This window comes from Hordeum vulgare, chromosome 2H (assembly GCF_904849725.1).
Source record: "Hordeum vulgare subsp. vulgare chromosome 2H, MorexV3_pseudomolecules_assembly, whole genome shotgun sequence".
NCBI lineage: Eukaryota > Viridiplantae > Streptophyta > Magnoliopsida > Poales > Poaceae > Hordeum > Hordeum vulgare.
The window spans coordinates 639,246,529-639,261,515 of NC_058519.1; the positions used below are offsets into that span (position 1 = coordinate 639,246,529).

General features: G+C 44.6%; 1 protein-coding gene across 1 annotated transcript; it reads right to left on the reverse strand.

Annotated features, from left to right (window-relative positions):
* Positions 1-2,752: 2,752 nt before the first annotated feature.
* Positions 2,753-14,613, reverse strand: LOC123428203 (DNA-directed RNA polymerases IV and V subunit 2-like). The gene is made up of 8 exons (XM_045112386.1): positions 14,519-14,613; positions 12,556-13,181; positions 11,487-11,693; positions 9,742-10,622; positions 9,353-9,644; positions 7,524-8,474; positions 4,880-5,151; positions 2,753-3,587 (listed from the first exon to the last, which is right to left on the reverse strand). The coding sequence occupies exons 2-8, from the start codon at positions 13,156-13,158 to the stop codon at positions 3,086-3,088; spliced, it is 3,708 nt and encodes a 1,235-aa protein (XP_044968321.1). The 5' UTR covers positions 13,159-13,181; positions 14,519-14,613; the 3' UTR covers positions 2,753-3,085.
* Positions 14,614-14,987: the final 374 nt, after the last annotated feature.

The window sequence follows — 14,987 nt, forward strand, 5'->3', positions numbered from 1 at the left end:
AACACTTCACATATTGTTAAAAAATGCTTCGTAAAGTGCTTGAAGGGAACTCCCGGTAATACCAAACGTGGTTCTCAGCTCGATTGGTGCATCTCTCTTATGATATGTGGCCAATGTCTACTAAATGCTTGGTGACACAGAGAGTTCCCCCAAACACTTCAGATAAGTTCTCAAAAAGATGCATCCTGAAGTGCTTGAAGAGAACCCCCGATGAGGCCAAACTCGGTTAACCCCCACGCACCTATGCATCATAGTGTATATGGACCTATCACTAATTTCCAAAGCGCAAACACTCCCCAAATCCTATCGATGCCGCTGGTTGCCACCCAGAGTTCCCCCAAACACTTCACTACGCAGAACTCTATATCCCCGCATTGTGCGCTTATAAAACAATGTCAATGCAACAACGGGGGGCAGAAGCTAGCTCGCAACTGAAGTGATTTGAGGAGAACTCCAGGTCACAACCAACCAAACTAGCTAGACAGCACTCATGTTCATCTCCCGTGGACCACACTTCGCTTGTTTAATCTGCTCTGCTGATGAGCGCATAGGCGGCTGCTATTTATAACTCTAGGCGAAAGACTGGAGATCTGATAGCAAGCTTGTTGTCTCCTGTGGACTGCGGTGCGCAATGCAATACATCTTCATGGTGCTGGACGGATGAACCTGGCAATGCACCTAGCCGTGATGCAGCCTAGGTTAGCATGAAGCTGGCTAGCTAGAGCCAAGGGAATCTCGTGAGATGTGGCCTTCTATGCCCAAGATTGGCAGCTCCGAATCGTGCAAAAGCCTATGGAGTAAAGGTGCGTGCCTAGCCTGCAAATTCCTTATCTCCTCAAGCAGCTAGCTAGTTAGAGATCAGTGTCGTCGGCGACGGCGTTGTTCAGTTTGTGTCCACGAACATTTCTGTCAGCGCAAAGGGGGTTCAGAGCAGGGATCACGCTATAATTATCATTATCATGCCATGCAACTGGTGCAAAGCTTGCGCCAGTTGCAGGACAGGGGGCAGACATACGGGCTGGGATCCCTGGTAATCTTTTGCTGACAATTCGTTGCAGGAAAATGTCCCCATACATCTCATCGGTGTGGTAGTGCTGTGGTGCAGTACCTTGATAAAGCCATGGCTCATAAGGAACTTAGGTGGAAGAAAATTAAAGTAATCAGGCACTTTGGTGAAGGAAGAGAAAATGCATTTTTCGTGTGAACATTTCACACTACTATGCAGCAGAGGTTTACTTAGGTAGGACAAGATCACAGTGTTTATGCAGAGTTTATTAAACAGTGGTTTCTGTACCTTGATGACCTACCAATGTACTCCACTAGTGCTGCTATGACTACTTTTCACAGAAAGTGTCTTGTTTGAAATGTGCATCAGTGTGCATGAGAAGAGAATCCTTGTTGAGAACATAAGCGGGGGGGCTTGGAGATAATCTTGTACTCCTACTAGCTGCTAGTGACTTTGCAACGAACTAAGTGTGAGATCATCATATATACTCCCTCCGTCCGAAAATACTACTTGTCAAAGGAATGGATGTACCTAGATTTACTTTAGTTCTAGATACATCCATTCTTATCTATTTTTGCGACAAGTAATTTCGGACGGAGGGAGTATATAGCTAAAGTATTTTCACTTGCCGCTTGCATGTCGGTAGTCGGTGGGACTTCATGTTCATCAGTGTTTATTATTTAATGTTCATCAGTGTTAACTAAAGGCCAGGTATTACGTACACAAAACTAGAGCACATGGACCTAATCTGGTATTTCCCATTAGAAAACCCGTCCAATATGCTGGCTAGTTGTCTCATTATGCATGCGTGACTGTATAGCGTGGGCGGGCGGCATAAAGAGAGAAAAGCCAGGGTGACACTGATGGCAGGATCGATGGCTAATATTCCCAAATCCCAAAGGCCATACAGCAGGGCTAAAAGCTTGCTACAAGAAGGTGTCCAGGTTCAATGCACTCGATCCCTGTCGTTCAAAGTTCAGAAACACAGCCACACAGATGATGACTAGTTTCAAAGCAGAGGAGATACTTGGAGAGGGCATGGAGATGGAGATGGAGATGCTTGGGGCATAAGTACAAGTATCTTTGGCGAAGCATCATTAGCGGAGGCGAGATGATGGCGATGCGGCGGGTGCTTTTCTTCTTCCTCCTCGTGCCGTAGGAGGAGGAGGAGGAGGAGGAGAGGCCGTCTGTCGTCGTCTTCGCATGGCATGGAGTTCCCCCATTCACACTTCTTGGGTCTCTAGTTCGTCGTTGTTCGTTCAGGTAGGGAGGAGGGTTTTGTCCTTGTGATCTCTCTTGTGATGTTTTGTATGATCGCTTCTCCTTCTTCTCTTGCTGTTGCAGCTTGATTGTATGCTTGTTGTATCCCCGGCATCTCGTCGATTTTGGCCACTTTGTGTGTTTCTTCGGTCATGTCATGTTCTTTTCCTCGGATGACCCCCCCGCCCCCGAAATGCATGCGTGTTGTCTCTGGATGCGATGATGATTGTATCTAGTCGTGGTGTTTTAGCTTCAGTGCGTCTCCATCCAAATGGACGGTCGCGCCACAGGAATGTCTTCTGACCTACAGCGTTGCCGGTGACATTCAGGTTGGAATGGCGAATGCTGTGATTCACATGACACGATTAGCTCAGCACCAACTCTATTACCCATTCCACAACAAACAAGATCAGCTCAAACCAACAAGGCCATAAGCTAATTCGGTTCATTCCACAGCAAACAAGATCAGCTCAAACCAACAAGGCATGCCATAAGCTAATTCGGTTCATTCCAGGGGGGGGCAGAGTGAAACAGGTTCAGCTAACCCCGAGCTACTACAGTGTTTCAACAGAATTTCTTCTCAGACCAGAGGCAGATGCCATCGGCACAAGATATATCCTGCACTGCAGGAGCAGCTTCGCTCCATAGGAACAAACCCGTCCAAGCTACGCAAACGCCATCCTCACAAGGAGTTTCACATAGCTACCTACTACATGTCCATGACCATGACCACAGTTAAACTTACCACGTGTCCATAACCATAACCATAGATGGATAAACTATATACACGCCAGACCAGCCCATGCTGAAGACCTAAGTCTAGCAGACCTCCGTCTGGAACTTGAGGCAGATGCCCATGCTGAAGAGCTCCTGGTAGAGCAGCTTGGCGCCGTAGGGGACGGCGATCTTGACGATCTTCTCCGAGGACCGGCAGAACCCGCAGTAGGGGCCCCGGATCTTCCGACCGCCAGAGACGGGCCGCATGATCACGTTCGCCGCACGCTCACACGTCTGGCAGATGCGCATCTCCGAGAAGTCGCTCAGCGTGAAGAGCCGCTCGTGGAGGTTGGCGGCCGCGCCGTGGGCCAGCAGGCAGTCGCGCTCCATCTCCCCAAACTTGACCCCGCCGAACCTCTTGCGGTCCGCGACCGGCTGCCTCGTGAGCGGGTGCACCGGCCCCGTGTTCCGGAACTTCACCTTGTCCTCAGCCATGTGGATCAGCCTCTGGTAGAAGTTGGGGCCCGCGAAGATCAGTGACTGCATCCTTTTGCCGGTTTGGCCATTGAGAACACTTTCAACTCCCCCTCTTGAAAACCCAAGCCTGGAAATACAACATGCAGCAATTTTGGACATTTAGAGTCTGTTCGGAACAACATGCAGCAATTTTGGACATTTAGAGTCTGTTCGGAACAACATGCAGCAATTTTGGACATTTAGAGTCTGTTCGGAACAACATGCAGCAATTTTGGACATTTAGAGGCTGTTCGGATACTCTCCGCTCCGCAACTGCAGCTCTTGGAGCGGAGGGAGCGGCAGCACCATCTCAGGGAGTCGCTCAGACCAAGCTCCTCTCGCGGAGCGGTGTTATGAGGGCGGAGAGGTTCCGAACAGACTCTTAATAAAACAATAACGTGTACAGGAATGTAGACTGAACTGGTAGCTAAACTCAATAACGTGTACAAGAACAGGCGAATGTGATTTTATTGTTGCCAACGACCGGTTATATGATCATTAGAGGTAAACAGCCAATGTAAAAAAGTCATACTACGCAAGTGCATAATCACATATAACTGGCTATGGCAACCATGGGAAAACCATAGCAAATCTGTCAAATGTCAAATTATATGCTGTTCTGTTTTCAGACTCAGCTGAGTTTAAATACAATTAAATGAAATGTCAAAAACAGAATTGCGGAACTTACAAAAGATGTATCATATTTTTACCCATTTTTTAACCAGAATATGTTCATCAATTGATCAGTACATCAGGAATAAAATTATCAGCACAACTGTGCAGGACTATATTATGCTAGTTCCACTTGAAACATTACACTGCCTTTAATTTGCTACTCCCTCCGTCCCAAAATAAGTGTCTTAACTTTGTATTAGCTCTGGTACAAATTTGTACTAAGCTTGAGACAGTTATTTTGGGACGGAGAGAGTACATAATAATGAACTACTCTCTCCGATCCATATTACTTGTCACTCAAACAGATGTATCTAGATGTATTTCCGTGCTAGATACATCAGTTTGAGCGGCAAGTAATATGGATCGGAGGGGGTACAACTTTTGTGATGTAGAAAATTTTGCAAAAGATGTAACTTAGTCTGTACAGGTAAATAGAAAGACTAACAGCAAAAATAAAGAGGTGGCTGTCATTCCCGAGAAAAGATTAAATACAAAGAGGATACTGAATTTCTTGCCAAGGCACTTATTCGCACCTAGTGTGCAGTACTGCCTTCTATAGATTGCAATACTGAGGGAAGGGGGCAGGGGCGCTATGGCCCAAAATGGGCAAATACATAGGTCCACCCCTGTGCTCAAACATTGAATCAGTAAATACCTCGCTCTGTGTTAAAAAAGAAGCTGGTTTTGAATTAAGGAGACACTTACTTGTGCAACTGTTCCGAGATCACTTCAACTGTTGCTGTGGTGAATGGTGTTGCATATCTGATTTTACCACCAAGAGCGATTCCCTTCCCCAAAGCAGCTTCAAGCAGCTGGCCTGGAGTTTGACGGGTAGGAAAGGCGTGTGGATTTATCACGATGTCTGGAACTATTCCTTGGCAGGTAAAAGGGAAGTTCTCCTGAGATTCTAGAAAACCAACAACACCTTTTTGTCCATGCATGCTAGAAAATTTATCTCCAACACAAGGTGATCGAACCTGAAAATTCATGTCGGCAACATAAGTTTATGGCTATCAAAAGGAAACACATGCTCTTGCAATGCAAAGATATTGCAAAAAGGATGGGAAATTCAAGATTTCAAGAAAAAGGATAGGGAAATATATGATGAGGCCAGTGGCCAGCTGGATGTCTGGGTAGTGGGTATCACCTAGCTGACAATGACCATGTTATATAATATATTCAACAGCGAAATAAATTTACAAAAATGGAAGAAGAAAAAAAATGAGACATGGGCAGCACAATTGCCCATTTGTGCCCATCTACCGCTACCCCTCATATAATCATTCTCCTCTCCGTCATAATTCCCCTCCCTCTCCCGGGTTGACCATCACTACTGACTAATATTGCTAGACAGAAGTGGCTCCATCCAGTGGTAACGACTCGAACTACTGGCGGCAAGTCGACGACAGCAAAGAGGTAGTGTATCACTGGCATCAGTCAGGCACACCTTAAGCCCAAGGTTTTCCCTTCATACTCCCAAGGTTCCCCTTCATCTCCCTCTCTCCTGGCAAAGACTAGGCAGATGAACCCACGAAGGTTTCCCTCCTCTCTTCTCTTAGCAAAGGCTAGGCAACCATGTCCGAACGACGTTCTACACTCAATAATAGTATGTACCAACCAAGAAAATGCCAAAATGACTACAGGAACATATGCTCCCAGTTTTAAAAAAGAAACACCTCAAGTTTTCAAAAAACGATAATAGATGTACCTTTGGGAATGATATGTGCACTTTCAAATTTATGTGAAAATATATATTTTTGTATCGTCGAAGAAACAAATGGGGAACACATGAGGTTGATGCTACTTAGCTTCCCGTTTGTTCCGCTGTTATGACCGGTACAACGTACCAACGGAGGAGGCCCAATGGGCAGGGTTAATTACGGGCTTAGCCCAAGTTATCTTACCTATCTTAGAGTCCAAGTTATATTAGAGTCCAAGTTAGAGTCCAAGTTATCTAGGGTTTAGTGGAGGCTGTCCTCCTATATAAACACATGTACCCCTTCGATATTAAGCAGACAATAAACAGTATATTCTGTTGTCGTCTCCCTCAGGAGACGAGAGCCCCAAACCCTAGCCGCCTCTCTCTCTCTCTCACGCCGCGACGGCGCCCAACCGCCGGCGCCGGCGTCCCCAACCTCGCAGCCCGCACTTCCACCCCTACAACCTACGTCCGAGACCTGGTAGAACCCTAGCCTCTACCATCCGCACAACACACGACGAACACACATTATTTGTGATAAATTATATCTGTGTATATCTGTCACTTGCTTAAATCAGAAAAGGTCAAGACCATGGACCACACAGTTAAACAACATATCCACTGGTTCCAGCACTTAAATATTCCATAATTACATTCACATATATTTGCTGAAGAGTTTGGATGCAACTATGACGAGTACTTTCTGTCATGAAATGTCAGTAAACGCTATAAAACTGTTAGTGACGTGAGAATCTTATTCATGGTAGATTTAGTAATACCTTCTCTATGTCGACAAATGCACTTGGCGTTGCTAGGTAAAGTTCAAAATTTTGCTTGCACATTCCCAATAAGTTTTTTTTTGTAAACTGACTGGCACATTTATAGTAGAAATAAATGCACTGGGAAGAAACTTACCTGAAATACAAAGAGGAGTTTTGTTGGATTACCTATTTACCTGTCATTCAGCTCAGCTCCAATACACACATAACTAGTGTTCTCTTACCGCCAACCATTCTGCTTAAACTAATTTTCAATTTACAAGAGTAATTGTATACATATTTTACACACGGGCAAATTAATTGTGATAAGGTCGCTTGACACCAATTACTTCTCTCGGGGATCATGAGTGCACACTGATGATTAACTTCCTAATATCCAGTTCCCTCTTATATTGTAGGAAAGTAGGGTAACCAATTCTGCTTCGCAAAAGGAAAAATGAATGTATACAACAATATTCACGTGAGACCTACTCCCTCTGTTCCTAAATATAAGTCTTTCTAGAGATTTCACTAACGGACTACATACAGAGCAAAATGAGTGAATCTACACTCTGAAGTATATCTACATACGCCATATGTAGTCCATAGTGGAATCTCTAGAAAGACTTATATTTAGGAACGGAGGTAGTAGATGATTACTAAACCGCCCAAAAGCAGCAATTTATTAGTTCACTGGATCATACTATATTATTAGGCGTACGGAAGGAGAGAAAACCCAACAAAGAACCATTTTAGTTGCAGTTGGCTTCTGTTGGAAGGCAAACATTCAGAGAGATCTACTGTTTATAAGATGAATAGAATTGCTAGTAAAGTTGAGTGCATGTAATAATTTAATATGCTAGATAATAGTTATTTTTTACTGAACGTTTACCTGTCTTAAAGATACAACAGCAAAATGCTTCCCCTCATCATTGGCTGAAAGCAATACTCTCTGGACCATTCCCTTCTCTGTATGCTTCAGCTTAATACTATGGTCTTCACCAGATTCTGACACTTTCCCAATTATAATGTCACCAATCTGAAGACTTGAACCCACATAAGGTAATCCATCATCATCAAGATTGTCAACTCGTCCTCTCTTGCTTTCCATTTTGCCGAAGTTTACTTTCTCCTTCATTTTCAGTCGTTTGCTGGGCCCTTTGGTCTCTACTTCTGCCTTATAGCTCCGCATGAGCTCAGTTCTAAACATACCACGTTCAAGAGAAGCTCTATTCATAACCAGGGAGTCCTCTTGGTTAAATCCCTGATGAATATTGACTGCTACTATCGCATTTTGTCCATTGAAATATTCAGGCCTGGCAAAGTCGTCTTTTCTTCCAAAAGTATAATCTGATCTGCCAATACAATCAGCTGAAACTGTTTTAAAAAGGGGTCTCTGAGGGTAGAAAAGCTGATGGGAAAGAGTATCAACTCTGGTACGTGGATTTGTTGTGGAGTATCCAATAGCTTGCTGTGAGTGTTTTTCTGCCTGGTACAGCACCCTCCGTGCAAAATTATGATTTGCAAAAGGGATAAGACTACAGCTTAATCCCAACAGAAAAGAAAGATCCAGCTCACAGTGAGTATAACCAGAAACCTCCTCTCCACTGCTCTGAAATAGGTGCCTGATTCCCCAGGCACATTGTATATCTTCCTCCTCTTCAACACCAATGAACTCAATAATTTCTTGCTGCATTAGTGCCTGAAAAGAGTATGGACAGCCCTTCCGTTTTGTAATTTTATTTAGGTTCTCAACCACAAGAAGAGGTCTGAGTAATCGCCCTGCATCAGAAAACACCCGTACTTCTCCAGGAGATTGATGCTTGTCCCTTTTGATTTCAACCTGATCAAGCGGAACGTGAAGCATAAGCAATATGACAAATGACACTGCAGCGTAAAACGTTAGCACATAGTGCGCAAGTAGAAAACATATGTAGCAACAGGTATCTCCATTACTGTACGTCAGATAAGGAAGCAGTCTAAAATTACATTACTCAAATACCAAAATTTTGGTAAGAAACACAAAAGAAATGCATAGTAGGAATTACAGAAGGCAAAATACATTTAGGGAGATAGTACCGACAAATTAAACAAGATGACAATAATTACAAGATCTCGACGGGACGAATATTTTTTTTTCGAGAAAACGCAAAAAGCCTTGCGTTTCTTTGCATTGAAAAGGGGGATAGTTCAGCCTCCGAAGAGGAAGTTACAGCACGGTTACATGTAGGTCTAGTGGACATCCCAGGTTGGGGGCAAAGCTACCCTAAGCCCTTTGTCCCCAGCCCGAGCCCAGCACCTAATCTCCTCTTGAATCCGATCTAAGAGCTCGCTCAGCGACGGAGGTATGTGATCGACGGGACGAATATAACTTTGGTTTTCGTTCACCTAACCACATAAAATGTGACTCTCCAGAAATAGTGAAGAACAAAATATACAAGACACAGCATCATGATGCTAGATTGCATGGTAGAAGTAACAAGGCATGCACTATGGAAACTATTGTTATATTCATGCAGATTGGATTTAATTTGCATCGATCTATGATTTATCAAGCATGCAAATTTGACCTGTCCAAGACTTATGACACATCATTAGCAATTCTTCTTAAACTAAACATGGTATGTATGATGTATCACTGAACCTAGACACCAAACATCTAGATAAAAAAGAAAGTATAGTCTTGGCCAGATGCTTCTAACCATGGGAAAGTGAGCAAACCTGTGGATCAATCAGACCACCACGTCTCATGCACCTTAAACGCATGACAAATGAAGCTGGGTCAGCACAGGATCCTACCCAATCACCATTCAGGAAGATCTTGTCCATTTTGGGAATCTCCTTAGCAGGAATTTCATCCAGTTTATTCATTCCACAAGAAACAAATCTGTCAATCAATGGTTGTGCCACTCTAGAGCTAACAATAGCAGTAACAGCTAAATTTTTCACAAGTCCACAGTTTTCACCATCAGGAGTGGACATAAAACACATCTTTCCCCAGTAAGATGGATTGCTGCAAGGTTTTTTTTTTTCAGGTTAGTTCACATAAGGGCATAAAAAGCATAAAATGGGCATGTAAGTGTGCAGCACTTGTTTAAGAAATGACTTACGGATATCTTGCATCACCAGCTTTCCCAGCATAAGCAACCTGCTGGCGACTTTTCCTCAAGTCTGACATCATTTGGAGAGGATTTGTTCTCCTGAGCGTTGCAACAATTCCTGAGCATCTTTCGTTTCTTTTGTAGGGGTGGCACCAAGAACCAGTAGCGAAGGCACGAATTATACCATTGGTAATAATTGAAGCATCAAGATAGCGCGCTGGAAATTCTAGATCACGATCACTGTTCATATCCCTCTGCATGGCCTTAACCATGAGCCTCTCTGCATGCCTAAGTTGCGCCCGAAGTTCTCTTCCAAGCAGTTGACCAGGTAGCTCCAGCCTCTTGTTCCTGAAATCATCCTTATTATCACATCTGCGCTTCCCAGTAAAGGCCATTAGAAGGCATTTGACCATGTAACCTAAGAAAAAAGCTTTATTCCTATTCCCCTTTATACCAGGAAAGAGATATTTATCGACATAATCATCAAACGACTCTCCTGGAGGAAATTTTGAACTCTTGACCAAATCATCAACACACTGGCGGGCTTTATCAGACTTACGAAAGCCTTCACACAGTTCATCAGATTCCCTAATAGTTGCAGATATCGCGTTGATAACAGAAGCATCACAGTCTCCCATATCTATCATATCAAATGCTTCCTTATCAGATGGTATGCCTAGCGCAAAAAACATTAACCAAATCGGCAGATTGGCATACAAGAAGGAAATGGAAATGATTTTGCTGCCACTGAAATCATCATTCTTTGTAGAATCAATCAGCTTCACATATATGCGTCTTCGTTTGATTTCAGACAAATAAGAAACAGTCCAGACAGGCCGGTCAGCAACCCAAATCCTGGTCAAGCATCTTTGCTCTTGGGCGATGAATATCTGCAGTGTTCAACAATGGAACCATAGTGACCATAGTGAGATCCAAGAAGCACAGCACATATGTTATTAAAAAAATGCCTTTTTAGTAGACAGCTACTACTCTAAGAGTCACACCCCAGGAGAATATTAACTTGCTTAACAAGATCACGAACTGCATCCACATGTGTCAATGTTATCAGCAGAAGCTCATCTCCATTTAAACATCGACCTAACTTCGGAAAATCTTCACTAGTATGTTGCATAGACTGGAGTTGATGACGTGCGGTTCACCAAAGCCTCCTACCTCAATTTCTAACATTAGTAAAATACCTCTAACAAGATGTAACAAACTAACCAACTAGACACTGCCACACAAGGTAACCACCTCCTGAAGATCTAACAAAGATGAAAGATAACAAGGAGCACAAATGTGCCGGCGTGACGCTGATCTAGGGTGAACTCGGGTAGGCATGCCGGTGTGTTCCTAGAGTATGCAAGAGTAGGCCGGTAAATAATGGCTTCACATGAATCGATCATATTATTATTTTATCCGTAGCAAGGCATGGCTATTTAGCTAATTTGGCAGAATTTTACCATACGGTTCTAATAACATATTATAGCTTATTGAGATCATATTTCTGGAACAGGACTAGCACACAAGAGTTCAACATATGGAAGCAGACCAATTCACATGGTACTCATGTAAACTTTTTTTTCTCGGAATGATTTCAATGGCATATATAATAAAAAAATCAAAACTAAGAAAGCTCGCAGCTCTGTACTCCGTCTTGGTGACAAAAGAAGCATTTACAGCATTTGATAATACAACATTCCCTGCATGATTCATCAACTAAAATAAGCAAAGAGAGATCAATAGAATTATACCTTCTCCATTCCCCTGATCAAAAAGTATCCACCAGAATCAAAAAGGCAGTCACTTTCCTTGAGTTCATGCAACCAGCATAAATTTGAATTAACCATGACTGGAAGGCGGCCAATAGACACCAGATGAGTTTCATCCATAAGAACCCTCTTGTGACCAAAAACATCATTCTCTGTTTTAGACTTGTCACTTTTCTCCATAGAATAAATCTGTGAACAGTTTCAAATACGTCAGGCAATTGGGTGACTCAGTGACTGTAACACCTAACGGTGTGTTTGGTAGGATGCATGAAGGGTGCATGAGCCTAAAAGTTCCCTTCCCGACCCACCCTTGGGTGTTTGGTAGAGTGTATGAAGGGTGCATGACTCCACACTAGCTTAACACAAATACAATAGATGCATGCATGGAGAGCATGCATGAAGAGGGGTGTTGAGATGAGCATGCACGAAGCGGGAACAACTATGCTGAGATGAGAATGCAACCAAACACACCCTAAGTGCACAAATATGAGTACCCAGTGATGATATGGTAACTTCAAAACACACACACCATAAGACATCTTAGCACATAGTTTATGAAAGTAAATTAACATATCAACACAACAGTTCAATAGAATCAAGCGCATAAAACATTAGCAGACATCAGTGGCATCTACAACTATGTATGTTGCTGACTGCTAAGCTAATCTGGAAAGCAGCCATTTGTTCCTTGACTGCTCGATTTCATGTTCTGTCAATGGACTGTTTTGCTACATTAATTGGGGTACCAGGGAATAAATCAACTACCAAATTAAATGAAGACAGCATCAGCTTCACAAGATCAGTAGATAGACAGACAAGGTCTTTGCATCTTTTTACAGGATTAACTTACAAACAGGATTAAAATTGTGTGTTGTCAACAGCACTTAAAAAAACAGGGTCATAGCATGCATGTCACATCATTTTACAGTTACAAATACTTTTGGAAGCATCGATCCCAGAGATTGCATTCATGTGTGCAACACTTCATAAACAGACAACAGCATAAAAGAGTAAGTAATTATAGAATATAAAGAACATGAAGACTGCTGACCTGAATATGCACTTCTACTTCCATTTTGGAGGAATATGTCATATTTTGGAGGCGAGCATGTCTAGGCTTCAGCTTAAGTGACTCCTCATCAATATCATCTTTGCCAGACCAAAATACAGGCTTTTCCAGTTTCACTCTGCCAAACCTGATGACGGCACGCCTCCAACCACCAACAGTTCCTTTCTTTGAGGAATCATAACCTGGCTCGACAGTCACTTCTCCAAGCGAATCAAATAGCTCCTGGAGCCCATGCGAGACAAACTCGTTGTAGGAATTTATCTGATGGCTAATCAGACCAACCTCATCAAAAAATGACCTTGATGCTTCCTTGCAGAACCTCTCTAGGCTTCCCAAGCTCATGTCAATTGGAACTTCTGCATGTGACTCGGAGTACTTTCCCTTACCATCACCATCCAAGGATGGTTTCCCATTCATATCAGCATCCACAGAAAGCTGTTTTCTGTCAACATCCATAGAAGACTGTCCATTTGAATCATCCACAGTATGGGATCTGCTCTCTTCATTGTCATACAATTCCATGGGGTCCAGCTCAGGCTCAGCGCCGTTTGTTGATTGCCCACTATCGCTTGATGGATCTTCCATTACGCAAGCACAGGCAGTTAACCCTGTCAAGTACCACGATTCACAACGCCGTCATAAAACAACAGATTAGATATTGATAATTTTAATTTTAAAAGGCAACATAAAATGCCATATACGGTACAGCATTAAATACTGGAAATCGGGTTATGGAAATGATACACGTGGCACATGTACACACGCACGTGTGCAGCGTTTTCTCGAAAAGGTGAATACCTCAATCCCAGCAGGTAAACAAATGAAGCATGTGGCGTACAGTGACGTAAGTAGCACAAAATGTCTAGTAACAGATTTCACAAATGAAAAGAAACCCTACCCTAACTTACTCCAACGCCGCTACATAAGTAGAAAACGATGATGTCTGCCACCCTAACACCAAACAGTGTTGACCACACTGGCTCACAATCATTACCGTCCGCGAACAGATGGCTTACAGTGCACTAACAAACACAAAACGACTATTAACCGATTGCACAAATAAAAATAAACCCTACCCTGACTTACTCCAACGCCGGTACGTAAGAGGAAAACAATGGTGTCGGAAACACTAGCACCAAACAAATCACTGTGTTGACACCCCCAGCTCACAATCATTACCGTTCGGGAACAGACGGCGTGCTTTCCAAGCCATTCAACATCATTTGTCCAAGCAACTACAAACAGATATCCTCCCATCCTCACGGTGCGCTACGTAGCACAAAACCACTATTAACCGATTGCGCAAATAAAAAAGAAACCCTAGGCTGATTTGCTCCAACGCCGGTACATAAGCGGAAAACAATGATGTCAGATACCCCTAACACCAAACACAATCATCATCACCGCTCGCGAACTGAGGAGGTGCATTGGAAGCCAATGGACGCTTGTCAAAACAGCTAGAGACAGATCCCCCCACCAATGTGGCCCAACGATCTGAATCCCATCGATACAACGCGAGCAGTAGTGCCTACACTACAGAGGGGGAGGATCTAACAAGGGGAACGTTCGCCACTCCTGCCGTATTATCCTAGCAAACGGGAAGATCCAACCCAAACTTTTGACAGTAGGAGCCACTCCCACCGTCTTCAGGTTGAAAAAAAATCCCAAACCCTTTTCGGGGGGGAATAAACCTTTCTAGGGTTCTTCGCCAACAGAACGAACCCGTCAGGCCCGGGTAGGCCCGCGCCGGAGCCCGCGCCAGCCCGGCGGGGCGAGGAGAAGGACGACGACGGCGGTGAAAGGAAACTCTCGATGCGCCGCGCTTGGGCGGAAGGGATGGAGAGCGGGCCTGGATGCGCCGCGAAGGGGGGATCTACGGCGTACGGGGTACGAACCCGAAAAAAAATGTGTTGGAGGGGGGGGGAGCGGCACTGCCGGACCGTACCTGCGGCGGCCCCGGGAGGGGAGGGGAGAGGAGGAAACCCTGGCGGCCTCGCCTGGACGGAGGGCGGTCGATGCTCCCGAGGGTGGGTGGGTGCCGGTGGGGGGGGGGGGGGGGTGGCCGGAGACGGAGGGGTTTAAATGGGGGAGAGTGCGGTGCCGGGGGACGGGGACGGGGACGGGGAGTGACTGTCGAGGCGAGGCCGGTGCGGCGTCATCTGCTGCTGTCCGGGGATGGGGAGGGAGGAGGGAGGGACATCAGCCGTTCAGAGTGCGCTGAGCCCCAGATCCGACGGCTGGGGTTGCTGCTTGGCGTTCATCGAGGGGACGGCGCGGGATCCTCTGCGCAGACACGCAGGTCTCGTTGCCAACGGGCTCACGGCACAGGTGGCGGCTCAGGTGGTGCCGCGGCAGGACAGGTGTGCAACATAGGCGCAGCGCCAGTCACGGCTTCCATGTGTCTTGTGTGTGTG

Coding starts and splice junctions, on each gene's coding strand:
- LOC123428203 (XM_045112386.1), bottom strand. CDS start 13,158: ATGGAAGATCCATCAAGCGATAGTGGGCAATCAACAAACGGCGCTGAG. Junction 11,694..12,555: donor AAGTAGAAGTGCATATTCAG/GTCAGCAGTCTT, acceptor AACTGTTCACAG/ATTTATTCTATGGAGAAAAG. Junction 9,645..9,741: donor GCTGGTGATGCAAGATATCC/GTAAGTCATTTC, acceptor AAAACCTTGCAG/CAATCCATCTTACTGGGGAA.